This window comes from Heloderma suspectum, chromosome 5 (assembly GCF_057233095.1).
Source record: "Heloderma suspectum isolate Gila_16-S chromosome 5, 16-S_ref, whole genome shotgun sequence".
Classification (NCBI taxonomy): domain Eukaryota; kingdom Metazoa; phylum Chordata; class Lepidosauria; order Squamata; family Helodermatidae; genus Heloderma; species Heloderma suspectum.
In genome coordinates, this window is record NC_139462.1 from 150,583,592 (window position 1) to 150,611,428 (window position 27,837).

The following is a 27,837-nucleotide window of genomic DNA, read 5'->3' on the forward strand; positions in this document are numbered from 1 at the left end:
GAAGAGTCGGACACGACTGAACGACTGAACAACAACAAATATAGCACCTGCTGGTTGCTGGGATTCTTGCAAAGTATGTTAGACTAGGGGTGTCTCTCCTGAACCAGAGGTACAAAACCCGCATATCCGGCCCAGCTGGAGTCCCAATCTGGCTCTTCAGGGTTCCCCAGAGAGCCCCCCGCTCCTTCCTCTGGCAACGCACCCTTTCTGTAACTGCTGGTTGTTTGATGGTCTCCTGGCTGTGCTGCAGGGTCCCGCCCGCCATTCTAAAAGGTTGAAATGCTTCTCCCTAGGCTTAATTAGTGGCAGGAAGAAGTAGAAGTTGAAGAGCCCTTTGCCTAAATCTTAGCTTTGGAGAAAGAGGGCTGAGATGCACAATTGGGTTTTTTTTGCTGGTGGGGGAGCAGGTTCTTTTAGGATCAGAAGCTATGCAGAGGGTCAAACAGAACGTCAGATTTGGACCCTGGGCCTCTAGTTGCCTATCCCTAAATCCGCCTTCCCAAACCTGGTGTCCCCCAGATGTGTTGGACTACAAGTCTCAGCATCTGGAGGACACCATGTTGGGGAAGGCTGCCCTAGACCAAAATTAAAAAGTATTTCCATTGCTATCCTACTATCAGTCCAGCAGATGGCAGTATTTTGCGTAACTAAACCCATTTCTATCATAATTATAGGATACTACCATGGCAGTCATTTGTAATCTAACTTTTTACTATTGTACAACCTGGCTGAGATGCATTTACGTGGCATGAAAGCCTCACTTTTTCCCACATTACCAATGCAAATTGTATTTGAGGGCTGACGTCTGGGCGGATGATGTTGTACATGATTTTTTTTTTAATAACCCGTTTTCAGAACCCTTAGCTATCTTGGCTGAAGTAATCTTAAATCAGGATCGCTAAACTCTCCTAAAATAATCCTGTGGAAGAGTCCCTGCTCCTCAGATTTTCTATGCCTAATTTCTAAGTGTCTTCGCCCCAAATTTCTCACATCCTTTGTCAGTCCCAGAAAGTATAGCCCTAGTTCTACAAAATCTTAGATTTGTAACAAGTTTGTTTATTTTGTTAAATGATTATGTTTGATAAAGTGAAAAGGGGGGGAAATCTTATGCATGTTTTGACAGAAAAAGTCCTACAACTCCCAGCATTCCCCAACCAGCATGGCTGGCTGGGAAATGCTGGGAGTTGTAGGGCTTTTTTCTGAATAAACGTGCATAGGATTGCACCTTAAACGTGTTTAGCTTATTTGGAGTACTGAGTTTTGTTTCTCTGCTTGTTGACTTTTAAAAAACATTTTTTGAAAAGGAATTATTGCCCTAATTTGAGAAGCTTCTTTATCAATGTCTTTACAGCTTGAAGTAACAGTATATTTTTTCTTATCTTTCTCAGGAATAATGTTACCAGCATGTCTGCTCATTCCTTGCTGTGCGAGAGAATTACTCTTGCTAAGGAGCTAATCAAGAGGGCAGAAGTCCTTTGCAGGTCCCGAAAAGGTGGCATAGAAGGGGGCTCAAAACTCTGCAGCAAACTAAAGGCAGAGCTAAAATTCTTGCACAAAGTGGAGGCCGGTAAGGTGGGCATCAAAGAGTCTCACCTGCAAAGTACGAATCTCACTCACCTGCAAGCCATCATCGAGTCAGCGGAGAACTTGGAGGAGGTTGTTGGTGTCCTCCATGTCTTTACTTACGAGGACAAATTTGGTGAAAAGCAAAGCTTGATGGTGGATGTAGTTGCAAACAGTGGTCACACCTGGGTGAAAGCGATTGGCCGAAAGGCCGAAGCCTTGCACAACATCTGGCTGGGCAGGGGCCAGTATGGTGACAAGAGCATCACTGAGCAGGCAGAGGACTTCCTGCAAGCAAGCAGCCAGCAACCTGTGCAATTCAGTAATCCGCACATTATCTTTGCTTTCTACAATGGCGTGTCCTGCCCAATGGCAGAGAGGCTAAAAGAGATGGGCACATCTGTGCGGGGGGACATAGTTGCTGTGAACACATTGATGGAGTGTGCTAACGAAGACCTCCACTTAGATTCTAGTGGGTCTGATGATGAAGGCGAATGCCTCCAGGTGACCAAAGTCGATCGGGACACCTTAATAGCCAGTGTTGCTTTTCCTACAGAAATCAGAGTAGACATGTGCAGTAGGGTTAACTTGGATATAACTACACTGATTACGTATGTTTCGGCCCTTAGCTATGGGGGCTGTTACTTCATCTTCAAGGAGAAAGTCTTATCTGAGCAGGCAGTGCAGGAGAGAGAAGAGAGTGTTCTCCCAATCTTGGAGAAATTCATGAAGGGCAAGGAGCTGTTTGCATGTGAATCTGCAATCAAAGACTTTCAAGTCATCTTAGAAACTTTAGGGGGGCCAACGGAGAAAAGCCGAGCCACACTACTCATGGAGAGAGTCAATGTGGTGCCAGACCAGCCCTCAGAGCGTGCCTTGAGATTAGTGCCTAGTTCCAAAATCAATAGTCGTTCTCTGACCATCTTTGGGACAGGAGATGCTTTAAAGGCCATCACTGTGACCGCAAACAGTGGCTTTGTTAGGGCTGCAGCTAACCAGGGAGTTAGATTTAGTGTGTTCATTCATCAGCCAAGGGCGTTAACAGAAAGCAGAGAATCTTCTGCCACACCTTTACCAAAGCACTGAGATGGGTCCTAAGAGTGCATACGAGTTGTCTTCCCAGGTGATGGTTTATTGTTTGCACTGTCTGTAGCAGAAGCACTTTCATAAACAAAATTTATAGACACAATCCATCGAAAGGGCAGAACGAAACCTGACAAGGAACACCGAAGCATGAACCCTGTGTTGAGTTCCACCACTTTGGTGGTAGCCCAGTATTTTTTACAAAGTTTGGTTCTGCCCTGGGTCAAGCACTTTTAAGATGCATAGATTTCTGCCATTGTAACAACTGCATGCTTAACTTTCATGTGGGACTACAAGGTCTTAAATTTGACTGGATTGTGCCCCAAAGTTCTGTTTTTGGTATAAAATCTTATATTTTCCAGGATCTATCTTCCAATAAAAAATACAGGGAAAGAAGAGATGGAATAAGTTGCAGAATACACCATGAGTTAATCAAAGTTAACCACCTTTAAGTCCCATTGATTTAAATGTGAAAGGTTTAAGCACATTGTACACTCTCCCACTGAAAATGATGGATCTTTAAAAAAAAAGAAGCAGCAGCTTGCTTTGGTTGGATTGTAAACTTTCTATTTTTGTGGAATCTTCCTGATTCTCAATTTGATGGCTCCACTGTAATTTACTTTCTTTCTTTCTTTCTTTCTTTCTTTCTTTCTTTCTTTATTTATTTATTTATTTATTGCATTTATACTCCGCCTTTTTTCCTCTTGCAAGGAACCCAAGGCGGCTTACATTATCCTCCTCCTCTCCATTTTATCCTCACAACAACAACCCTGTGAGGTGGGTTGGGCTGAGAGTCTGTGACTGGCCCAAAGTCACCCAGTGAGCTTCCATGGCCGAGTGGGGACTAGAACCCAGATCTCCCAGCTCCTAGTCCAACACTTTACTGGGGATAATTATTATGTTGATATCGTACAATATATCATTACAATTTTACTGCTCAAACAGAATCTGTCTGTGTAGGCTTAGTACTTGGAGGCTGACTTTAAGACTTTTAGATTTAGCTGCTGGAATCTTTATGTGGCTTGGAGAATTGGGGAAGGAACTCTATATTTGTGTGTGTACTAGTGGCGGGGTAGATTTACACTGGTTGGCCTTTCTGTGGATGTAATTGGGGCTTACATGGGACTACCCTAATGCCAGCGCAAAGGTACCTCCACTGCATCTTAACCCCCACTGGATGGCTGACTGAGGGAATTAGGATTGTTCTGAAAGCTCTTAAATTATTATATTTAGATAGATACCCTGCCCTATTATTAGTGTTCTAGGTCAATTGTTTAGATTCCCATTCTGACAAGGAAAAGGAAATAGGTCATTTCCTTAAACATTCCCTTAACATTCTCCCCCCCCCCCCCAATCTACACAACATATTTATGAATTAAATATGAGAAACTGTGGTAAAAGTTGAAGAATTGCAAACTCATTCTGTGTTCATTCTAACACAAATATGAGCTGTGCTACTTGTTCAGCGTGGTTATCAGGCCTATGTCTACTGCGGGCTTAAAAAGAGCAACACCTGAATACAGCACTTGTTTCCTTATCACAAAATTTGTAACAATCAAAATCATATTTATAAAGCACTTCCCCCCCCCCTCCCCCAAGGGCGCCATGTGCTAGAGACATTTTGCAGTACTTTGCCTGATATGTTTGGCAAATGGAGTGGGGAACAGATATAGAAGAGTATAGAGACTGAAGAAGTAAGTCTTGAGTACAGAAAATGGGTGTATGGCTATGGTGGGATCTTGCAGACTGCTTGGCAGCCACATCTTTGACTGACGAAAGTCTTTGCCTAGTGACTTAGGCTGCAGTCCTCTGTGCACCTACCTAGGAATAAGCTGCACAGAATACAGAGGAACTTACTTCCAAGTAAACATGTATAGGACGACAGCGTTGGGAAACTTCTGTAGCGCTTTCCTACATGTTAGCAAGCTGCTTTTGGCACCCCTGAGGCCTAGAAACGTAGTGTGTGTGTGTGTGTGTGTGTGTGTGTCTGTAAATGTTAGAGGGGGTTGTGCTTTTAAATAGAATATGTAGAGACCGTGCGTTGCTGCCAAACATGGCTTCAGAACTCCATGCAACACTCCTCTGGTACAGCAACCATTTGCCGGAGTTTATGCCAGTTGTTAAGACTGGGTTTCTGTGGTAGTTATAAAAGTATTTAGTTTTCAAAAATAGGAGAAAGGGGAAAACGCTGAAAGGTGCACTGTATGATGGCAATCCTGCACAAAGTTAGGCTGCTTATTCCCATTGAAGTAGCTGGAATTTTAAGCAGGCTAAATTTGTGCAGGATTGTAGGTGCAACTCGCTGAAGAAAGCTGGGTGGAATATGGGCGGGAATCTGAGCCTTTCTGAGAGTCTTCAGTGGAACGTGCTCACTCTACTAGAAAAGCCCCCCATTTTCCTTCTCTGGTCCCTCTGAAATGTGCTTCCTGATTTATTCCAAGCGTTCTTCCCCACACAAAGAATATGCAAATATTCCCCTCAATGCAGCCAGCTTTTGACACTTCTTTTGTGTGGCGATCATCCACTCAAGTCGAGAGCTCTCAAGCCAAACCGCTCCATGATTCTCCTGTGGAAACTTGACTTCCCATTCATTTTTGTGGCTCACTTACTGCTGTTCAGTTGCACAATTTTAAGTGGTGTGTTTGCAAAGGGGAGAGAGCCTTGAGGCTCTTTGTTCAACATTGAGGCCTGATGGCTGTACTTACTTTGGTCTATAATGCTTGTACTCAGATCACGTCTAGCTCACAGGCATTCCACAAAATGTAACATGCAACAGTAGTAGCGGATTTGGATCTGAAGGTTATCAGAGTAATTTTTGCCCCTTTCTCCCTTATCTCAGTTTTTTTAGGCAAAACCCAGTATCTTCTCTTATGAACTACTAAAATTTGCACCATCAACTGGTGTTTTTTGCCAGCAGAGCTGGCAAGGAATTGATTTTGTTTTCTTCATTTAAACGTAAAAAGACCAATTTCTAATATTTTACAGACAGCTGGGCATTTTGGCATGCAGGTTTGTGATATTATCTGGGACACAACTCCTGTTTCTTTAAGAACATAGGGTAGCCATGTGTCCTCTTTACAGAGGACAGTCTTCTGTTTGAACAGCTGCCAGAAGACCATCCTTTATTTGAAGGTGTCCTCTGTTTGAAGAGCTGCCCTGTCCAATTCTGGTTTAAATATAAAGAACCATCAGAACCGTTGCCCGTCAACACATGTCACCTGGTCATAGTCCTCCACACTATATACTGTAGTGTATTTCTCTTTAAATAACAACAACAACAATAATAATTCTCAATTTGCATCTATATGTATACATTATCTCATGCATATGCTATAAAAATCAGTGTCTTCTATTTTTTGGTGATGCCTTTCCTCTTTTTTGGCGATTCATAAGTGGCCACCCTACTTGGAAAGATAGCAGTTCTACAGGTGGTAGCGTTTCTCATTATAATGAGAAAATGTGATGAGCTGGGGAAACTTCACCTGTGAAATACCACATTGCCTTAGAATGTTTAAAGATACACTCTATTCTGGATAGAACTGAACAGCCCTAACTTTGCGAGTACCGTTGCTTGTTTGTTTGGCGGTGGGGTGGGGGAGTGCATGTACATGAGGGAAAACACAGAAAGTTCTGCCAATAAAAATGTGTCTGGATTTTCACAGCTCACCATATCGTGTGTGTATGCATCTCTGAGACACACATTGGTAAATGAAGCTTGCATTTTGTGCATGTTGCACCATGTGCCCTGCTTCTGTTGGAATGGTCCCTCCCCAAATCCAACCCTGAAGAAGCAACGGAATGCCCACAGGCCATCATTCCATCCCACATGCAGCTTGGCCGACGTTATGAGGTAAACTTCGTGCCTCATGTTTCAGCTACTAGATGCAAAAATGGCCAATTTTCATATTTGTTGAGGAATAAGGTCTTGGTGTGCATGTCTGTGTGCCAATTTTGAGTTTTGTGGGTGGCTCAGAAGTATCTGAACCATTTGGATCCTCTGTTTCGAGGAGGAGGCGTGCAGGTGTGTCCTCCTATATTTGTATAGTTAGTTATAGTTGGAGTGCCTTGGACTACATCTATACCACACTTTAGGGCTTTGGCTTATTAAGAATGACCTTAACAATTTTGATACCCTTGTAAGAAAGTGATACTGCTCTCCTATCTACATTTACATGGGAGAAAGTCTCACTGAACACAGTGGGGCTTCATCCCAAGTAAACATGTGAAGGTTTGCGCAGTCAATATACCAGTAAGGTGCAAGTATATTTATATAATATCTCTTGTCTCTCCATAAGCCAGAGATTGGGAACCTGTGGTCCTCTAGAGCTTGATGAACTACTGTTCCCATTATCCCTTGCTGTTGGTCAGGCTAGCTGAGGCTAATAGAAATTTGAGTCCAACTACAGGGCCACAAGTTGGAGTCCAGTTGGAGGGCACAGTTTCTGCAGCCCTGCCATAATCCATACACATTTAAAAATGGAACTTTAACCCAGTAATTTGAAGTATACTTAGTCGCAACTAAGGGTGCAATCCTATGCATGTTTAGACAGAAAAAAGTCATACAAGTACCAAACAGTGGTACTTTATTCCAAGTACATATAGATAAGATCCAGATGAAAGGACAAGAGAAACAGAAATTAATTGGCAACAGTAGCAAAGCAAACTACAAAAGTTTATGATGTCATTCTTTTTTATTTTAAGTTTTCTAAAAGCAGAGGGTACACTTATTACATATAGTATAGGAAGCCCGTTGCTGACAAAGTGGAGGAGTGTGATGGGAGGGAGAAGTGTGAATAGCATTAATACAGTATAACTCAAGGGTCCCTAACCCTTTTGGAATTTTGAGAGTGTTGTGGACACTCTTGTAGAATGGCTGCCATGGTGGTGGGATTTGCCCATTCATAAAAGGGGTAGGTGTGGCTGATCACAAAACATTTATTTCCCAGAAGGCAAACTAAAAGAAAGTAAAAGTAACTTGCCCAAGGACAGAGGTACAAGGTAGAGGTCTGGGATGAGCTCCAAAACACAAATAAAGATGGTACTGGAGGGCAATACTTTGCTTTGCAGCATGCCAGCCTCTCAAAAATGCAATTAAACAACTCTTAAGAAATGAAATAAAAATTGGGCAGGGAGCCCAGCAGGCACCAAGAAAGGTGTCTGTGGGCACTCTGGTTGTTGGATACCCCAGGTAGATAAGTCAGTTGTGAGCTTTCTGATGTGTCACACCTTAATAAATAAAGTGAAATGGGGAAGGGGGGATGAATTGATTTGAATTTCACTGAAACTCAAATCAATTAGCTTTAAGCCTTGCCAGTTAGAAAACAACAGAGAATTCTGGTATTCCCATCTCCTGGAGAGCTGCTTCAGTCAAGCCAAAGTCATCAAGAAGACATCAATGCAACTTCTGTTTCTGGATTAATGTTCTTTCTATTCTAAAGACAAAAACACGAAATAAAGCTACAGAACAGGGAGAGGCAAGATTGCATAGCAGACCATTGCAACGGAAATGAAATTGTACATAGCTTCCAAATTCAATTAATTTTGCAAAAGTGAGGATTTCCCTTCCAAAATTTGGTTCAGGGCTATGCACAACATTGGAGCACATATCCAAAAATAATTGGCGTATTTATTGCTATTATCACTAAAAAGCACTCAAAATCAGTGGGGTAGAGGAGCCAGGGCTCACACGTCATCTGCTACATCCACCCCTCAGAATGCTCTGCTCCCTCTGAGCTTAGCTGCAATCCTCTCAGCTGGGGGAAAATAGATTTTCCCAGCAACAATAAAGTGTACCCTGTTATATTGCAAAGTATTTTGTAGTGGCTTGGTCTGCTCCTGGTGGAGATGAAAACTGCTAGAACTGGTTTGTTGATATGGATCAACGCAACAGACTGAATTTTTGGATTCTCCTTGGGGGCGTGGCTATGGAGACTGACATGATGAGCACCTGCCCTTCCAAATTTACCACTACACTACTGCTCAAAATGTTGTACGTATAATTCCTAGGGAAAAATGAGTTAGGAGCAGATAAATTTGAAAGCTAGTTTCAAATGGGAGTTTTTCTCATATGTGTTTTTACTAACATATTGTTTGAGTTACGTGATGTGGTGGTGAGAGTGTGAGATCGATTATTTATTTATTTATTCATTCATTTATTCATTCATTTAATTTCTATACTGCCCAATAGCTGAAGCTCTCTGTGCAGTTCACAAAAATGAACTGCCCAGAGAGATCTCACTGTTCTGCATTGCTAACATACCTGATGTGCTCTGGTGAGTAAATAAGGCATTAGTTACATAACTAATTGCCATTCTTCTTCTTTTGCTGGCCCCCTGGCAGGACACTTGTACGTTTATCAGCTGCAAGACAACTAGAAGTTCAGAAGCAACCAGCTTTCCTTGGCATGCAGGTACAATATGGGAGGAGTTCCACCTGCAGAACTTCTGCTTGTCTTGAAGCTATTAAAAGCACAAGAACTCTGCCAGAAAAAAAACAATGGCAACACTGTTAGTTAACTCAAGACTTAATCACCTGGGTGAAGTTGGCAGCCCTAGTACCTAAGTGTAAATAACATTTCCAAAAAGTCAGTTTAAAGGGAAAGAAGGTGGTTATTAAGTGGTGCTAGTTCAACTTTCTCCAACCTGGTGCCTTCCAGATGTGTGAGACTACAACTCTCAGCCTGCTGTGGTGAGCAGAAGGGGGGAGTGGCCGTAGCTCAGTGGTAAAGCACTTGCGTGCAGAAGTTCCCAAGTTTGATTCCCAGCATCTCTAGGTAGGGCTGGAAAAGCTCCTGCCTGAAATGCTGGCAAGCTGCTGCCAGTCAGTGTTGACAATACTGGACTAGATGGACCCAGGGTCTGACTCGGCAGAAGGCAGCTTCCTATGTTCCTAAGGTGACAGAACCTGGGGCGGGATGGGATAGAGATGGTGTGGTTGCCTTCTCTTGTCCATTTGGTCATTCAGGGCCAGTTTGAATGTTGCACAAGAGATCCTTGACTGGATCTCTTGGCAGTGGTGCAGGTAGGTAATTTTAGGCCTTGGACCTAATGGTCTTACAGTTGGCCATGTGTATTATGTCAGTTGTGAAGCACACAACTCACATTTCTTGACGCCCCCCCCCCCATCCTGGATCCATGCTTTACAACATATTCTACATCCCTGATATGTTAGAGCAAACCCCCCAAACAAACACTCTTTTCCACACCTGATTAAAAAATGAAATACTCTAAAGCATGTGCAGGGTCGCATTTTAAACTCACTTAAAATCATAGCACCATCATGATTACAGGAATAAAATGGAGTTTTCTTTTGCCAAACACCATTTATTTGGGAATAAGCACCTTCTTGCTGTAGAAAACGATAATATATATTTAAAATAAAAATAATAAAATGAGCATCTGTAACCATGCCTGACCACCCCGATTATAATTTTTTTAAAAAGTAAGAAAAGAAAGGATGCTGCGATGAGCAGCATCAGCCCCAGTGGGCTGGGCTGGCATGTCCATGCCAGTATCTGCTGTTCTGTAGTCATTTGGGGGGCCCTGGACCAAAAGTCTAGCCCTCGCTGCAACACTGTCTCTTGAACTCAGTGGGACTTACTTTGGTATAGGATTCTGCTTTAAGGATGCAATTCTAAATACAAAAGAGTGTTTAGAGTAAAGAGTAAATCCCATTAGAGGGACTTATTTCGGAGTAAACATGCTGAAGATTCCACTGTAAGTTGCTGTGCCTATATTTTAGTATGTAAACATCAGCTTGATTAGCTGAGACTCTGGCAAAATTCTTTTTTTTCTTCAATGTGTCTAGGGGAATCATAGGATTAGAAGTCCCCGCTTTATATTGCTTTGTACACAGCTAGTTCCCATGTATACAACCTTGTGGAAAAAGCATTGCGATTGCTGACTTCTGGGATGTCAGCCAATTATAAGTTGGTCATGTGTATTTGCTCACATGCATATAGTTTAATTTACGGCATGCCACTTCCAGTCCACATTTAAATGTGGCATGTAAAAGCCAAATTCTGTACATGTGCACAATGTGCTAGGAGTTAGAGATGGCCACTTAATAGTGGGTTGATGAGTCTGGAGGTGAGCATGGGCAGCGTTTTCCTGTGTGCTGGAAAGTATGCAGGAATCCATAGATCCTCTGGAATAAAGCCTCTGAACACATTTGCATGAGCCAATAAATTCCAAATTAGAATAATTAATACATCATTACTAACAGGAATGAACGTCATGTCAACTTATCATGTCATTAAGAAGAGCATGTTGTATTAGAAAACAATATCTGATCATTTGGAAGAGGTCCACCTGCTCTCCCATTATGAACAAATGTGAGGTTCTTCCTGATGCAAAGAATGAACAGATCCTTTTGTTCATACTTGCCTGTATCTGTTCAGGAAATGTATAAGAGTTGGTCTATATGTTATATTTGCCACAGTAATGTTACACTGAGTTTATGTAGCCTACTGGTGAACACCATTGACAGAGACTGCAACACTCTGGGACACTCACTTTGTTATGGCCCTAACCCATGTGGTGAGTTGTCCTAAATGGACCAGATGGAGGATGCCAATCCTCATGCAAAACACACACACACACACACACACACACCAGTTCTAAGAAGGACAGTTGTTACTAACAAGGCAATAGTAATTGCAGAATTAACTTACTATCCATCTCTGTTTGCTCTGTACTTGATCTTGGTCGAAGGACTGATTCTGTGCTTGTCTCTTTGTTCACATCTCCATGTGGTTCCTCACTTGGCGGTACACTTGAAAAGTCTCCTGGTTCTAGGCTGAATTCTGGGCTGGGTTCCCCATTTGGCATTGTGCTTGATTCCTCAGTTGGCTCTTCACTTGCTTCTACAGTGGGTTCTATAGTTGGCTCTGGGCTTGGTTCCATATTTGGTACTCCTTCCCCGCTGAATTCCCAACTGAAATTTCCACTGGCTTCCCCACTCGATTCCCCACTCAGGTCTTCAGTTGCCTGTGTGCTGGGCTCCTCACTTGGTTCCAAGCTTGGTTCCTCACTTGGTTCCAAGCTTGGCTCCTCACTTGGCTCCAAGCTTGGTTCAGCACTTGGCTCCAAGCTTGGTTCAGCACTTGGTTCTTCTCCGCTTTCTTCGTTGCTTGGTTCTTTGCTTGACTCAACAGTTGGTACCTTGCTTGGTTCAGTGCTTGGTTCCTGGGTCACTGGGGCAAGAGATGCCTCTGGAAAATTAAAAATAATGCACTTTAATAGTGTGCAAGATTCCTATTGTCTGTTACTGAATATCAAGTACCTGAATACAAGCATGTAGTACAGTAGGATGGCAGCCTGAGAATAGAGGTTGCTTGGCTTCAGGACTGTGCAATCTTCCTTGTCCCCCCCCCCCAAACCAACCCTGTGGTCCATCAATGTGTTTTAAATTTATAAAGCAAGAGCGCATATGCAGGATTTTCTAACAGTTAAGGCATATTGATCCGTGTTAACTAAATGTGAATATGCATTTTTGCCAAAGAATGTAAGAACTCATTTGCAGGATCAGGCCAAGGTCTACCTAGTTCATAATTCTTTGTAAGAATCCTCAGGACCAAAGCTGCTAGGTAGTCCATTGGAAATCATTGGAAATCAGCCAGTGCTCATCCCCTGAATTAGAATATTACCTTTTTGCAATGAAATTTTGAAATATATGGCAGTCTTAGCTATGAAGTTGTTCAGACAGAATACATGCCATGGTACATCATCATCCCTCCATTTTAATCATTGCTTTGAAATTAATTGACTAAAGTCATTATTGTTTTTTCATCTAACATTAGAGAAATATATCATGATGAATAGTAATAACAATCATATTCCCTTAACTTGTGCTTTTATAATATGTTTTACTTACCTTGCATAATCAGAATCAGTGTCAGAGCTGAGAGGATTGATTTTTTGCTCAGCATTGTTGTCTTGTTACCTCTTGTGATTGCAAGCAAGAGAGAAGCAGCCTGGAGTATCCCATGGGAAGAGAGTTTTGGCTGTATTTATTGAGGCAAACCCTTGGCCTCTACTCACTTCAAAATGTATCTCCACCCTCAAAAGGAGTTGCAAGATAAAAACCCTCCACCCCTTATGGTAAAGACTCAAAGTGGGATTAGGGATCACCATTCCCACTGGTAAAATTCCATTTCACTATCTCAGAGAAAGATAACCTTTAGACACTAAGCTTGAAGGAAAATTGCAGGTGTTTGGTAACAGGCACAGTCATGGAAAAGAGTCTACAACAGAGCAAAGCCCAGAACAATTTGCTTCTGGCAGTGTAGATTTCTCAAGGCAAACTATCTGGGTACTCTTTGGCGGAGTGTGTTCGATACTGTTGCGGTGGGAATTGACCAACAGAAAGTGCCTCTGGGCAGTCGGTGACAGGTGAAGAGTCAGTGGAGATTGCTGCACATTTTCGGCACAGTGTCATAAGAAGGCGTTGATCGCACTGTTGGAATTGCAGCCCTACATTCGAGCTCGGGAGGAGCAGGCGAACCAGGCAGTCAGCAAGTGAAGCAGGGTGCCAAATTCGAGGAAACAAATACAAATTTAAAAAATACAAACAAAATAATGAAGATGTCATTAATTCAGATCCCATGCGTGTACAGAGGGAATATGACTAAGGCTGTGGAGTTGAGCAAGAGACCGACTGGGGATGGTGGGGCTAAGCCAGACTGCCCACCCACCTTCAGGACCCGGTCCTCCCACAGGCGATGCGGGATATTCTTCTGCTGTGCTGCTGCTCCAAGTTGGAGGCAGGGAGTGAGAGCCCCTCCCCGAATAGCAGCTTCCTTTGCCCTCGGAGGGCTGAGTTGGCCATGTTGCCCTAGGGATGCAACCAGGACCCTTCTTCCAGGGCTGTGCTTGTCTCCTGTGTTGTTTTTATCAAACCCTCTGCGCTGATACAGTGCTTAGTAAAACAACAACAACATTTTGGGCGTGTTTTATTATAAATGATACTATTTCTGCTTCTGAAGATGTATATGGGGGAGTTCCCCTGGGGTTTTGGGGGTGGGGGCACTGGTTGCATGGTTCAGCAAGGGCATCATTTGCTGGCAGCTAGTCTAGGGCTGTCTCTGGGGATGAGAACTCTATCCTAATGTGTTCTTTCGGGGCTCCTTTATATGTCTTCAGAGAACCCTATTTTCACATTCATTTCTCATGCTTTGTTTGAGGACCAAAGGAAATTTAGACTTCGATAGGGGCTGTGCTTAAACTTCTCCACTTTTGATTTTCAGGTCAAAAGTAGCTATTTTTCCTGGAAAATACTTAGGCCACGCCAATATTAACCTTCGTTTGATCCTGTTCAGTGCCACTGGCTGCTTGGCTGCTACCTCCTCTCTGGTGTCACCCTCCTTTTCCCCCAACTGCTTGTTCTTCATTCTTAAACTAGTCACATCTATCTATATATCTGATCATTTGGACAGTTCAGATGACCACCCCCATGTGTTGAAAAAACATGTGATGGGATTCCTGGGGTGCAGGCACTAACCCTGCTATTGATGCACGCAGCGGCCACACACCCCACTGTCCACACCTGCAAAGGGGCTCTAGAGAATCTGTGGAAACCCTGAACTGGTGTCTAAAGGCTGATCAGTTTTGGAACTGATGAGGGCAAACTTAATCCAGATAAGATGGCGCTACTGGGGTGGGAAATATGCTGATCTGGATGGAGGTGTCCAACCAGTTCTGGATGGGGTTGATGGAGCATCATCAGGGGATAGTGTTCCCCTGAAACACCAAATTCACAGTTTGGGGCTTCTCTTGGACTTGGTGCTGTCAGTGGCTTTGGTAGTTCAGGTAGGTAGGATGACCTTTTATCAGCTAGACTGATTTGCCATGTAGCCAAGTATTGTCGACACTGACTGGTAGAGGCTCTCCAGGATTCTTTCCTAGAGATGCCAGGAACCTAGGACCTTTGGCATGTAGAGCAGGAGCTCTAGCACAGAGCCAACCGCCCCCCCCCCCGAGACCCTGCTGTGACCCTGTCTAGAGAAAGTGGATCTTGCCACAGCCATATATGCCCTAGTTCTATCCAGACTAGATTATGGTAATGTGCTCCATGTTGGGTGAGCTTTGAAGGCCATTTGGAAGCTTCAGCTGCCCGGTTGCTCCAGGGAGCCAGGCGACTGCAGTATTTACCACCTATTTTGTATCCACTGCACTGGCTGTCAATTTGCTTGCAGGCACAATTTAAAGTGCTGGTAGTAATTTAAAGCCCTAAATCAGGGGTGGGCAACTTTGGGGGTTCTGGGGACTATCCTCCCCCCCCTCAGGGCCCCCATGGGCTGCACTCTGTGGGATGCCTGAAATGCTTTTTCACAAAAATGGTCATGTTTTGAAGCTGAATTTGACTCATATAGCACTCTGTAGTGGTGCTAATGTGGCCATTAGGCGTGCGAGGCGGGGGGGAGATTTGCTGTGACAGGGACTGCATGCAGCCCACAGGTCATGTGTTGCCTACCCCTGCTCTAAATGGATTGGGACCAAAGTATTTGAAGGACCACCTGTACACATATAAACCTGCCTGGATCGCTGAGGCCCTGCTTGTAAGCCCGCCATCAAGAAGTATTACACTGGTGGACACTAGACATAGGCACTTTTCACTGGTGGCTCCATGCTTATGAATTCCCTCCCTAGGCAGGTATGTATGATCCCTACGTTGATGACTTTTTCTGTTCCAAGCTCTTTTAATTGATTTGTTAGCGCTCTGTATTTAACTACTGCTGTTTTAATTCTTCATGTTTTGCTGCTTGTTTATATATTTAGCTTGATTTCCCCCCTGCCCCGCCCCACCGGTATTATTTAACTGCTGCTGTTAGAATATTTTTAGATGTTTCAGTGTTTGTGGTTTTATAATTGGTAACACTGTATAATGAATGTTATGTTTCTAATACGTTGTGAGTCGCCTCGGAATATGCATTTAAAGTATTTTAATTTATTTATTTAAAGTGTTTTCCTCCTGCTCCTCAGCCAAAAAGGCTCTCAAAGTGGCTTACGTGCAATCAGTAAAACAAGACAGTCCCTGCCCACAGGCTTACAATCTAAAAAGACACAGCACACAAGGAAAAAGGGATGGGGAGGGAAGAGAAAACATTTAAGTAATCTTTCAGCAGGGTTGGTGGAACGTTCCTGCTTCCCTTCTCATCTCCCTTTGGAAGCCTGCTGGAATGGCTACTGCTGAAACCCTGAAAGGTGGCATATAATTATATAAATGAAAATACAGCACAAACCTATGTATGTTTACTCAAAAGTAAATCCAGTAGGGCTTACTCCCTACTACAGCAATGTACAACTTCCAGGGCTTAGGGGCCCCATTGCCTCCCTGGACCCCGCTGGGGGCTGCACTCCTGCCCCCCGCTGCCCCTGCATCGTCAAACGTATCACTGAAATTCAGCGGTGCAGCAATGACAGTGGAAAAAAGGGATGATTTTATTTTAAAACAAGGCGTGTGGGAAGTGCGCACCTCGTTTTCAAGCAAAATCATCTGCCCAGGTTTCTGGGCACATGTTTTAAAGTAATATTGATTAGGGGATGCCCTAGACTAGCTGCCAGCAACCCGCGCCCTCCTAAATAAGGTTAGGGTTGTAGCCACAGGCAACATAGCAGCCTATGCCTGCTGTTCACAAAAAGATTGTGGGGAATTATCATTGTGAGCAGAAACCATAGTTGGAATTATGAGTCCAGTCTACACAACACGAACAAGGAAGAGTTTACCATATTTGTTCTATAAAGTGGGGAACAAATCACCCACTGAAGAAAACAAAAACAGATGAGTGAGTTCAGATTTCCGATTCAGAGATTGGAGGTTGCTCACTAAGAGAAAGTTTCACTTGTATGTAGCTCCCTTTGGGCTGCACAAAAAAGACACCGGGGTAGTGGGGGAGAGGGCTGTCTTAACAGATTCGGCATCACAGGCCAGCTTTTCTGGAAAGGTGAGAAAGGTGATGACAGCATCTCATTCCTTTCTTATCAGATGAGGACAGTCTGCTGCCCAAAACATCCGCTGCAGGGGTAAAGTGGCTCCGGCAGAGGGAGTTTGGTTACTCACCTCAGATAGTTTATAAACGAGTTTCGGATTTCAGTTGGTTAATGTTGTTGTCTTTTAAAAAGAAAATAAGAATTATAGCGAGATCTGCATTTTGTGAACCTCTCCTTATCCCACTGTGGTTTCCAATTTCATTGTTGTTCAGTCGTGTCCGACTCTTCGTGACCCCATGGACCATAGCACACCAGGCCTTCCTGTCCTGTGCACTCTCCCGGAGCGTGCTCAAGTTCATATTCATTGCATCGGTGATGCTATCTAGCCATCTCATCCTCTGCTGTCCCCTTCTCCTTTTGCCTCAGTCTTTCCCAGTATCAGGGTCTTTTCCAGAGAGTTTTCTCTTCGCATTAGGTGGCCAAAATATTGGAGCTTCAGCTTCAGTATCTGTCCTTCCAATGAGAAGTCAGGGTTGATTTCCTTTAGGATTGACTGATTGGACCTCCTTGCAGTCCAGGGGACTCAAAAGAGTCTTCTCCAGCACCACAGTTCGAAAGCATCAATTCTTCGGCGCTCAGCCTTCCTTATAGTCCAGCTCTCACAGCCATACGTTACTACTGGGAAAACCATAGCTTTGATTAGACGGACCTTTGTTGGCAAGGTGATGTCTCTGCTTCTTACTATGCTGTCTAGGTTTGCCATAGCTTTCCTCCCAAGGAGCAAGCGTCTTTTAATTTCATGGCTACAGTCACCGTCTGCGGTGATCTTGGAGCCCAAGAAAGTAAAATCTGTCACTGCTTCCATTTCTTCCCCTTCTATATGCCAGGAAGTGATAGGGCCAGATGCCATGATCTTAGTTTTTTTAATTTTAAGTTTCAAACCAGCTTTTGCACTCTCCTCTTTCACCCTCAACAAGAGGCTCTTGAGATCCTCTTCGCTTTCTGCCATTAGGGTGGTATCGTCTGCATATCGGAGGTTGTTGATAATTCTCCCGGCAATCTTAATTCCGACCTCTGATTCATCCAACCTGGCATTTCTCATGATGTACTCTGCATATAAGTTAAATAAGCAGGGTGACAATATGCAGCCTTGTTGTACTCCTTTCCCAATTTTGAACCACTCGGTTGTTCCATGTCTGGTTCTTACTGTTGCTTCTTGACCCTCGTACAGGTTTCTCAGGAGACAGGTAAGGTGGTCTGGTACTCCCATCACTTTAAGACTTTGCCACAGTTTGTTGTGATCCACACAATCAAAGGCTTTAGCGTAGTCAATGAAGCAGAAATAGACGTTTTTCTGGAATTCTCTTGCTTTCTCCATGATGCAGCGAAAGTTGGCAATTTGATCTCTAGTTCCTCTGCCTCTTCGAAACCCAGCTTGTACTTCCGGTAGTTCTCGGTTCGCATACTGCTGAAGCCTAGCTTGTAGGATTTTGAGCATAACCTTGCTGGCATGTGAAATGAGCGCAATTGTGCAGTAGTTTGAACACTCTTTGGCGTTGCCCTTCTTTGGAATTGGAATGTAAACTGACCTTTTCCAGTCTTGCGGCCATTGCTGAGTGTTCCAAATTTGTTGGCATATTGAATGCAGCACTTTAACAGCATCATCTTTTAGGATTTTAAATAGCTCAGCTGGAATACTGTCATCTCCGCTAGCTTTGTTGTTACTAATGCTTCCTAAGGCCCACTTGACTTAACTCTCGAGGATGTCCGGCTCAAGTTCAGTGACCGCACTATCATGGCTATCAAGGACATTACTATCATGGCTATCAAGGACATTAAGATCTTTCTTGTATAGTTCTTCTGTGTATGCTTTCCACCTCTTCTTAATCTCATCTGCTTCTGTGAGGTCCCTGTCTTCTTTGTCCTTTATCATGCCCGTCTTTGCACAAAACGTTCCCTTGAGATCTCCAATTTTCTTGAAGAGATCTCTAGTCTTTCCCATTCTGTTGTTTTCCTCGATTCCTTTGCATTGTTCATTTAAGAAGGCCTTCTTGTCTCTCCTTGCTATTCTCTGGAACTCTGCATTCAGTTGGATATATCTTCCCCTTTCTCCCTTGCTTTTTGCTTCCCTTCTTTCCTCAGCTACTTGTAAAGCCTCCTCAGACAGCCACTTGGCTTTCTTGGATTTCTTTTTCTTTGGGATGGATTGAGTTGCTGCCTCCTGAACAATGTTACGGACCTCCGTCCATAGTTCCTCAGATAACCCTTAATGGGACCAATACAATGCATACTTGGGCATAACCTTTTAATCAAAGTTTGGAATGGTGGGGAAAATCTGGTGTGCTATAGATAGGTCTGAATAGATGGGGTTATGGATAGGACTGTAGGCGTGTGCTCTACACTCAAGAAAACATTAAATTTGAAGCCAAATTAATAGACATTCTGCTCCCAAGGAATAGCCAATTGTCCCTATTTTGTTTTTTCACACTGGCAAATGTTGCCTGCATTCACTGTAACATAGATGGAAAATTTCCCGTCAACCTCTCAGAGAAGGAGGAACAAGAGAAGTTCCTAGACTCTAAATCTGGGAACAGCTGTTCAAATATTTCAAATGTGGAGTCTAAATAAGTCCCAGACAGTGGTGTACTGGAGGCAGGGCTTGCAGGGACACAGCCCCAGAACTTTTTCATTAGCAGGGACTCTGATGTCGTCTGCCACCCCCCTCAGAATTCCCTGTTCCCTCTGAGCTTAGCTGCGATCCTCACTGTAGCTGTGGCAGGAATGAATTTTCCAAGAAACAGTATAGTGTTCCATGTTGGAATGCAAAGTGTTTGGGATGACTTGGTCTGGAATGGGCAGTTAAGACCTATTCGCTTTACCAAAGATGTGCTCCTGGTAGAGAGGAAAACTCCTAGAACTGGCTTGTTGATATGGATCGACACAACTGCCTGAAATTTTTGGACTGCCCTTGGAGACTGTCACAATGAGCTCCTGCATTTCCGGATTTGCCTCTACACCAGTGTGTGTGTGCGTGTGTGTGTGTGTGTGTGTGTGTGTGTGTAGCTCAATCCAGCTGGGTGTGTGGACGTTTCTGTTGGAGGGGGAGGTGGGAGATATAATGAAGGAGCTTAGGGAAGGCTAATGGGTAATGTTGAGGCGCTAAGGGAGTGTGCAAGGGGGCTGTTTAAATGAGAAGGGATCTGTCCATGAGGGCTGAGTTGAGAGGGTGAAGCTTCCATAGAGTATCATATCTTGAAAACCTAAAATGTTTGTGTCTGAGTGAGTGAGTGAAAAAGATTTTAACACCCCTGCCTTTTTTCTCAGATGTCCAATTGAAATACCACTGCCTTACTCTCAGCTGCACTGTTTTTGCATCCCAGTTGAAGGCTGTATTTCTTACAAGGCTGTATACTCTTAGGAGGGGGCGTGGCTGTGAGGGGATGTGCTGTGACTGTCACGAAGGGACCCTGCACTTCTGAATTTGCCACTACATTACTGGTCCCAGAGTTGTTCTCTCTCCTCAAGAGAAAGCAAAAGGTGCAATGTGGGGACTTTCAGCAATGGCATAAGCACTGTTGAACCATTTAAAATGAATGTGTGGGGAGGGAGATCAGGGTTGCCCTTGTTGTCTCCACTCCCTGACCTCAGTGCATTCACTGTGTCATTTGCAGGGGAGCCAACATTTGCAGAGGAGCCATGGAAACATGCCTAGAAAAATGGAAGGCATGGATGGAACACAGGGGATCTACACACACATAGGTTCCTCTGCAAACGTAGTAACACATGGAACTTGCAGCTTAGGCCAAGTGTGTGTAACCCTGATTGCTCTCTCTGCAAACAATGTACCACAGAGGTACAGCGTACAGTGTTCTTAATCAGAATGCTGCTGCTTTAAATCCCTTTCAACTTCACCTTGGGATGGGGCTCTGGTAGTTATTAGACTCCTCTTGAAGAGATAACGATTGAATCAAGCTTTGGACATTTGTTAGGTCAGTTCCTGTTATGCCTCAGAGCTTTCCTGTAACTGCCTCTTGGCTGTCTACTCGTTGCACCATCCTATATCTGGTTGCTCCAGGTTGGTCCTTCCTGTTGATCTGATGGGTGCTCAGCCTGGCTGAAACAGGATAGGTTCTGAAACACGTAATCTTTCTTGTACTACAGGATTAGTCCATCATTATATGTCATACCTGAACCCACTCCTCAAAAATTAGATATAAGCAATGAATGCCACTTTAGTATCAGACCTTTACACTCCACATATTATTCTTATCTGTTCTACTTAGAATAAGTAGTTATCTGCCTTCCTCCCCTGTACAGGAATGTTTCTCGAATAAGGAAAAAAATGAATTTCACTTGTAAGTCTGGTTCTTCCAGCACTTTCAGAGCTTTCCAGTCACTGTTGGCCAATTTCTTGTCTCAAGATACTCCCCCAAAGCAGATGGAGTTTAGGCCAGCCAGTTGCCCTTCCCTCTGGGGCTTCTGACCCCTTTTCAGTTTTGTTAATCCTTTCAGCAGATTTTCCTAATGTTAGTGTTTTGCTCCTTGGCAAAGCAGAGTAGTTTGTGTGAAGCAGCCGCTTCATTCTGTTCTCAAATGCTGAGATTCCAAGATGAAGTCAGGGCACCTTAAACTGGATGCAGAATGGGTTATACCAGTGGAGGCTGGTGGTCTGATGTCAGTCAGTTGGGCTGTGACTCTGCTCTGGGCTTCAGCTAGAGCTCCAAAAGAACTATCCACGGTGCTGAACCCATTTTGGGGATTGGGTGCAGCACCTTGGATAGCTCCTTTAGAGTTCTGACGAAATCCCAAAATGGATTCACAGCCCCACTGAAATCAGAGCCACCAGCCTCCACTAGCTTATACGTACCTTGCAACTGCTACAAACCATTATAGCAAAGGCAGGGTAAAGTACTTCTAGTTGCAGTGTTGTCATGTAACATTATAGCAAGAACAGTCAGGAATAGGTGTAGCCTCTTTGAGTATGTAAATATGCAAGCTCTCATGCAAACGGTGGTGTGTACAAAAGCAACTTCCATCTGGTTTCCCAGAGGGGGAAAAGCATAGCTGGCTGTTTGTGTGAATGGATACATTTGTGCACAAACAACAGTATAGAAACATTAATGATCAGGAAGGCTGGGGCACTTTTTCCCAATTAAAAAAATATCTTAGGGTGGAGCTGCACATGATAGTTCAACCAAACAAATAATCTTCTTCCCTGTTGGCATGATTTGGGGAGTTACAGCTGACTGACGGGATCCCTTCTACCAGCGCAATTGGCCTCATACATTTTGGTTCAGTACCATCCCTTCTCTCCCTGGACCAATAGGGAAGGGAGCTCTGGCTGGTGGCAAACAAGAGTTGTATGGGCTCAGGCACCAAGCTGAGATTCATCCTATCATTACTTCCCCCAACTAGTCAGATGCTTGGTTGCCATTAGCATGGATAGGTCTGAGCCCATCAGGCCCTGCACCCAGTCTATTTTCAGAGACTATTACCCATAAGCCTAGGTGTTCATTGGTGCCAATGGAAGCTTTTTTCTAAGCTTAATTGCATGGGGTGGGGCCAGTTTCCCTCCAGGAGGGGAAGAGAGAGAGAAAGGGGAGAGAAGAGGGGGCAGGGGGATGAATGGGCAAGAAGGAGAGAAAGAAGTGTTTTTTACCCTCCTAATTGGTTAAACAGTCTTGGCAGGAGGTCCTTCTCCAAGAACTCCAAGTGTGTGTTAGATCCCGGTCTTGTGATTTGGGATGATCTGGGACAATGTGCTAATTAATGGAAGAATTTATTTTATCTGCGGTGATTTGGATGAGAACTTAATTGGCTGGCTTTGCCTTCTATGAAATTTAAATAAATCCTAGTAATTATTTCTAAATATATTGCCAATTTTATGCAGATGAATATCCTATGGGCCTGGGCCCAGAATATTTTACATGCCTAGCAATGCCCTTGCTGGTTGCCAAGACTAATGGGAGGAACTACTTGGGCTGAGCGCTGATGTCACCACAACTTTCAATTCAGGGACAGAATGGGAGAGAGGAAAAATGGAAGAGCCAATGCTCCTCCTTTCCTTTTCTTAGCCATTTTGGCACCTGAAGTGAAAAAAAAAAAATCACAACCATAATCCTTCCATGGTCATTTTATAAAATATATTCAGGGATGGAGGTCAGAGACAGGAAAATAGTGTCTGCTTTGGAACTAGCCATCCAAAGCAACAATTCATGTTGTTTTATATCACATCAGTCCTGGGAGGACCAGCTACAGATTCCATATCCAAGCTAATGAATTTTCTATCACCACCACTTTTATGACCTTCTTTGGTAATTCAGGGGAGCTGGTAGTGGTCATTGCTTGGATGTAGCAGGTGGTATTTATAACTGCCTTTTATTCCTCCTGTTTGCTCAGCGCCTGCCTGCAGTGCAGGGAGAGGGTGGTCTAATCCAGGGTGTGCCCATATCCAAATTGTCCCACCTGGAGCAGCTGTGAGCCATGGAGCCCACCATAATTTTTACAAAAAATAGAATTACGTCAGAAGCTCCCCAAAATAGGGCTCCAATGCAACATGTCACTTGGCCCTTAGATGTACTGCCAATATTTGCAAATCTGGATCCCATCTTGACAACTATGCTGAAATCTGCTGTTTCTGACAAATCCATTGCATGTTTACTCTGGACCAGAAAACTGTAAATGTCATGCTTGTGTCAAATGAGAATGATGCATTCTTACAATATCTGCATCATAGTGCTTTTTAAACATTTTAGCACCAAATTATCTGTATTTTTAGGGTATTTTAATCTCTCCATGGCTATCATCTAATAAAATCCTGCAAAATTAACTTTCATGCCAAGCCAGCAAAGTGATCTACTGTGTTTGTAGGAAACCTTAACACTACAAAACCGTGAGCAAATATGTATGTGGGTAGGGCACTTACGAATTGCCAAAAAATGAGGAAATGTCTTACCAAAAAAGTGGACAAAAGAGGACATCAATTTGCATACACTTCTCATATGCTAATTTGTATGTATAGATGCAAGTTTTAAAAGACTGATGATAATTTAAAGAGAAATACAGTACATCTCACAATAGCGTGGAAGACTGACCAAGTGACATGTGTACTTTGCTCAGTCTATTTCCCGGGTGCTGTTGATGGGCAACTTCAAGGCCCAGCTCTCCCTTCCGATGGTTCTTTATCTTTAAATTGGACTTGGACTGGACGGCCCTTCAAATAGGGGATGCCTTCAAAATAGAGGACAGCCCTTTGAGTCGAGGACTGTTCTGTACAAAGGATACATGGCTGCTCTATATGTGGGAGAACAATGTGGGTTGGATCCAGACTAAGTTACTGGCATGTAGTTTCCATTGAAATAAATGGGAATTAAGTCATGATTAACTTGACACATTGATTTCAGTGGGAGCACAGTTCAACTAATTTAAGGCACAATCCTATGCATGTTTAGATTGAAAAATAAGTCCTACAGCTCCCAGCATTCTCCAGCCAGCCATTTGACCTGTCTCAACATGCATAGGATTGTGCCCTTAGTCTGGATCCTACCCAATATGTATGCAGCTTTAAGACTAAACCCCATGGTTTTTTGTAACCATGGTCAAAAGTTACCTACAGACAATTGTTATAGTATAGAAGTATATGAAACACAATCAGAATCAGCTGAAACTGGTGAATTCTCCATGAAAATCTATTGTTTGGACCTGAGAAAATGGAGCTGAAAATGGAATTCTCCTGCAGGGTTGCATATGACTAATTCAAGCATGTCCTGTTTCTTCTCCTTTGCTGGGTTTTGTAACCTAGGGCTACAAAACCCTTCCATGATTAGGTAATAGTGTGATAAATGTACAGTCATGTTTTGGAGATATTCCATTTCCCTCAGCATTCAAATAGCCATGCAATTCTTCCATGACTTGCAGGGCTATTGCCAGTTTTGTCTTATTCAGAAAGCAGGGGTTACTGAGTGCATAGGAACTGAAGGAGTGCTTGCCTTGTCAAGAAACGCAGGGCATAATATAGCTTAAAGCCCTTTTAAGTCCTATTGATTTATGCCAAGAATGCAGAACAACTTTCATCCTGTGGGCCAAATTCCATCTCAGAGAACCTTTTGGGGTCCACATTTGGCCCCCTAAACTGCAAAGATCATACTCCCCTTATACAAATCTATGGTGCAGCCACACTTAGAATACTGTGCACAGTTCTGGTCACCACACCTCAAAAAGGACAGAGTTTCAAAAAGTGCAGAAAAAGGCAACTAAAATGATCAAGGGGCTGGAGCAACTCGTCTATGAGGAAAGGTTACAACAGCTGGGATTGTTTAGCTTGGAAAAAAGGTGAGTAAGGGGAGACATGATAGAAGTGCTCAAAATTGTGTATGATGTGGAGAAAGTGGATAGAGAGACATTTTTCTCCCTCTCTTATAATACTAGAACTCGGGGTCATCCCATGAAGCTGGTTGGTGGGAGATTCAGGACAGATAAAAGGAAGTACTTCTTCATACACAGCATAGTTAAAGTATGGAATTCACTTCCACAAGATGTAGAGATGGCCACCAATTTGGACAAAGAGGATTGCACAAATTCCTGGAGGAGAAAACTATCAACGGCTACTAGTCCTGATGGCTAATGCTACCTCCAGTATCAGAGGCAGAATGCCTATGTACACCAGTTGCTGGGGAACATGGGCGGGAGGGTGCTGTTGCGCTCAGTGTCTAACTTGTGGGTTTTCTGAGGGCAGCTGGTTGGCCACTGTGTGAACAGAATGCTGGACTAGATGGACCCTGGGTCTGATCCAGCAGGGCTCTTCTTATGTCATGTTCCAGTGGTGGGCAGGGCCAATGGCAAAAGGGGCAGGGTCAAAATACAAAAAACACCAGCATATTTTAGCTTAATGCTCTTACTAAAAAACATAAGAGGAGCCTTGCTGGATCAGAGCAAGGGTCCACCTAGTCCAGCATTCTGTTCACACAGTGGCCAACCAGATGTCAACCGGGAACCCACAAGCAGGCCATGAGCGCAACAGCACCCCCCCATGTTCCCCAGCAACTGGTGTACATAGGCATACTGCCTCTGATATTGGAGGTAGCATTAGCCATCAGGACTAGTAGCCGTTGATAGTTTTCTCCCCCAGCAACTGGTGTATGTAGGCTCACTGCCTCTGGTACTGGAGGTAGCACATAGCCCACAAGCCTAGTAGCTATTGATACTTTTTCCTCCAGGAATTTGTCCAACCCCCTTTTAAAGCCATCCAAATTGGTGGCCATCACTATATATTGTGGAAGTGAATTCCATAGTTTAACTATGTGCTGCTGTGTGAAGAAGGACTTCCTTTTATCTCTCCTGAATCTCCCACCAATCAGCTTCATGGGATGACTCCATTGGGTTCTAGTATTATGAGAGAGGGAGAAAAAAGTCTCCCTATCCACATTCTCTACACTGTGCATAATTTTGTAGACCTCTATCATGTAGACCTCCTTCTGGGCTTGCCTCTTAAAGACGCAGTCTCCCCTTAACCTCCAGTAACTAAGGATTAGGAGCAACATTTCAATCTTTCAGAATAGGGAAAAAACTGCACAAAAACCAGGAAACGATCAAACGACTGGTGATTGGAAAAAAGCGGGCATGGTCATCTGGGAATGCTGCATTTGGATCCCGGGTCTCTGTTCTGCACTCCTAATTTATGCAGAAAGCTTAAGCCCATACTTAACTCGGATTCAACAAGACTTCGAAGTGCTAGGATTGGCTGAACTGTAGTTCTTACAGTGACTCTTGTCATCAAAAAGAAAAAAACATGCTTTGTGTTGGAAGGAAGGGGAAAAAATCAGTCTTGTGAATTCATCTCAAGTCTACTTTTTTATATGGGAAACTGCAACACACACCAGATGTCTCCAAACTCAACAGCTATTTATTATAACTTACAGAAATACAGAACAACCTTGTAACTGGTACAGTCATATAGGCCAGGATTGTCTTGGCCTCTAAGGAGATTATGTAGACCAAACTGCTCCCGGAGACTTCGGCCAAAAGTGAAAACGTACCTCTCGCGTGGCTTACTGAGGCCTTCTGGTCTTGCCTCTTAAAGACGCAGTACACAACACCCCTTCCTCCTAGACAGAGTAGTCATTCATCCAGACTGGACGACTCTGCACGGCTGTGGCCTTCCAATAGGGCTTGATTCTGAAGTTGCCTTAGCAGAGGAAGTCTTGAGCTCATCTCCTCATTAACTAGCATTGTTGTCACTACCTGAAGATGGTGGAGAGGAGCTCATATTTGTGGGGACAGGGTGGCACATTTCAGCAGAATCTGTGACCAAGGTGAATTCATCTTAAGTCTATTTTAGGAAGTGTAACAATTCTTTCAGCAAATGAAATTAAATAAAAATCCAGAAGAGGGAGCCCTCTATCAAATCAGACAGTAAACTTGCCCTTGTCTGAAATTCATGATAATGCCTACTCTCCACTCCAAAGTTAATGAACTTTTATTAATGTTACTAATAAACTAATAACATTTCAGCCCAAATCTCTGGTTGACTTCACCCAGCAATTTCAGGTAGCTGTCAAAGAGCATGTGGGACAAGATGGAACCCTGCAGCACTCTATTAGCCAGTGGCCATGGGGCAGAGCAATAGTCCCCAGGCAGAAACACCGGGGCCTACTCTCCAGAATTTCTTAAGTCAGCTCATTGGTTTGTTTCAGAAATTTTTATACTGCTTTTCATTTTTTAAAAATGCCAAAGTGGATCACAAAGTAAAATCATGAGAAAATACAATAAAACCAATCAATAAAACAGTAAAACATCTCACTAAAATAACCAAGGGTAGCTAACAATGCTAGAGGTCAGGGAAATGCCCAGGGAAATAGATTTGGGAGTGCCATTTGCTGCAGTGCCTCAGGCAGCAAAATGTCATGGGCTGACCCTGGCCTTGGCTGCATTCCATTCTATCAAGGCAATTATGAATGGTCTTCCTGTCTTCTGAGGTGTTAGCTATCCCCAGTGGAGGCTGGTGGCTCTGATTTCGGTGGGCTGTGAATCCATTCTGGATTTTTAAAAAAAATATTTCATTTTTATACTGCCCAATAGCCAAAGCTGTCTGGGCAGTTCACAAAAATTAAAACCAAAAAGCGCAGGATAAAACAATATAAAGTATAAAAGCATTAAAACTACAATATAAGAATACAACCAGAATAAAACCTAGCAGCAATGCAGAGATTTAAAATACAGATTTAAAACACCAAAGCTAAAAGACTAGGAAGCTAAAACGCCTTGG

The 27,837-nt window shown here is 43.5% G+C and overlaps 2 protein-coding genes across 5 annotated transcripts in view; one reads left to right on the top strand and one right to left on the bottom strand.

The window, feature by feature from the left end:
• C5H7orf25 (chromosome 5 C7orf25 homolog) overlaps positions 1-11,262 on the top strand; it is a 27,099-nt gene extending 15,837 nt beyond the window's left edge. For all 4 annotated transcript variants that reach the window (XM_084857800.1, XM_084857802.1, XM_084857799.1 and 1 more), the window contains one exon: positions 1,389-11,262. In XM_084857800.1, coding sequence (XP_084713926.1) covers positions 1,389-2,649 — 1,261 coding nt within the window. In that variant the 3' untranslated portion in view covers positions 2,650-11,262. The remainder of the gene's footprint in view (positions 1-1,388) is intronic.
• LOC146344645 (uncharacterized) lies at positions 7,345-12,886 on the bottom strand. Its single transcript, XM_084857804.1, has 3 exons — positions 12,520-12,886; positions 11,318-11,857; positions 7,345-8,078 (listed from the first exon to the last, which is right to left on the bottom strand). The coding sequence occupies exons 1-3, from the start codon at positions 12,572-12,574 to the stop codon at positions 8,074-8,076; spliced, it is 600 nt and encodes a 199-aa protein (XP_084713930.1). The 5' UTR covers positions 12,575-12,886; the 3' UTR covers positions 7,345-8,073.
• Positions 12,887-27,837: the final 14,951 nt, after the last annotated feature.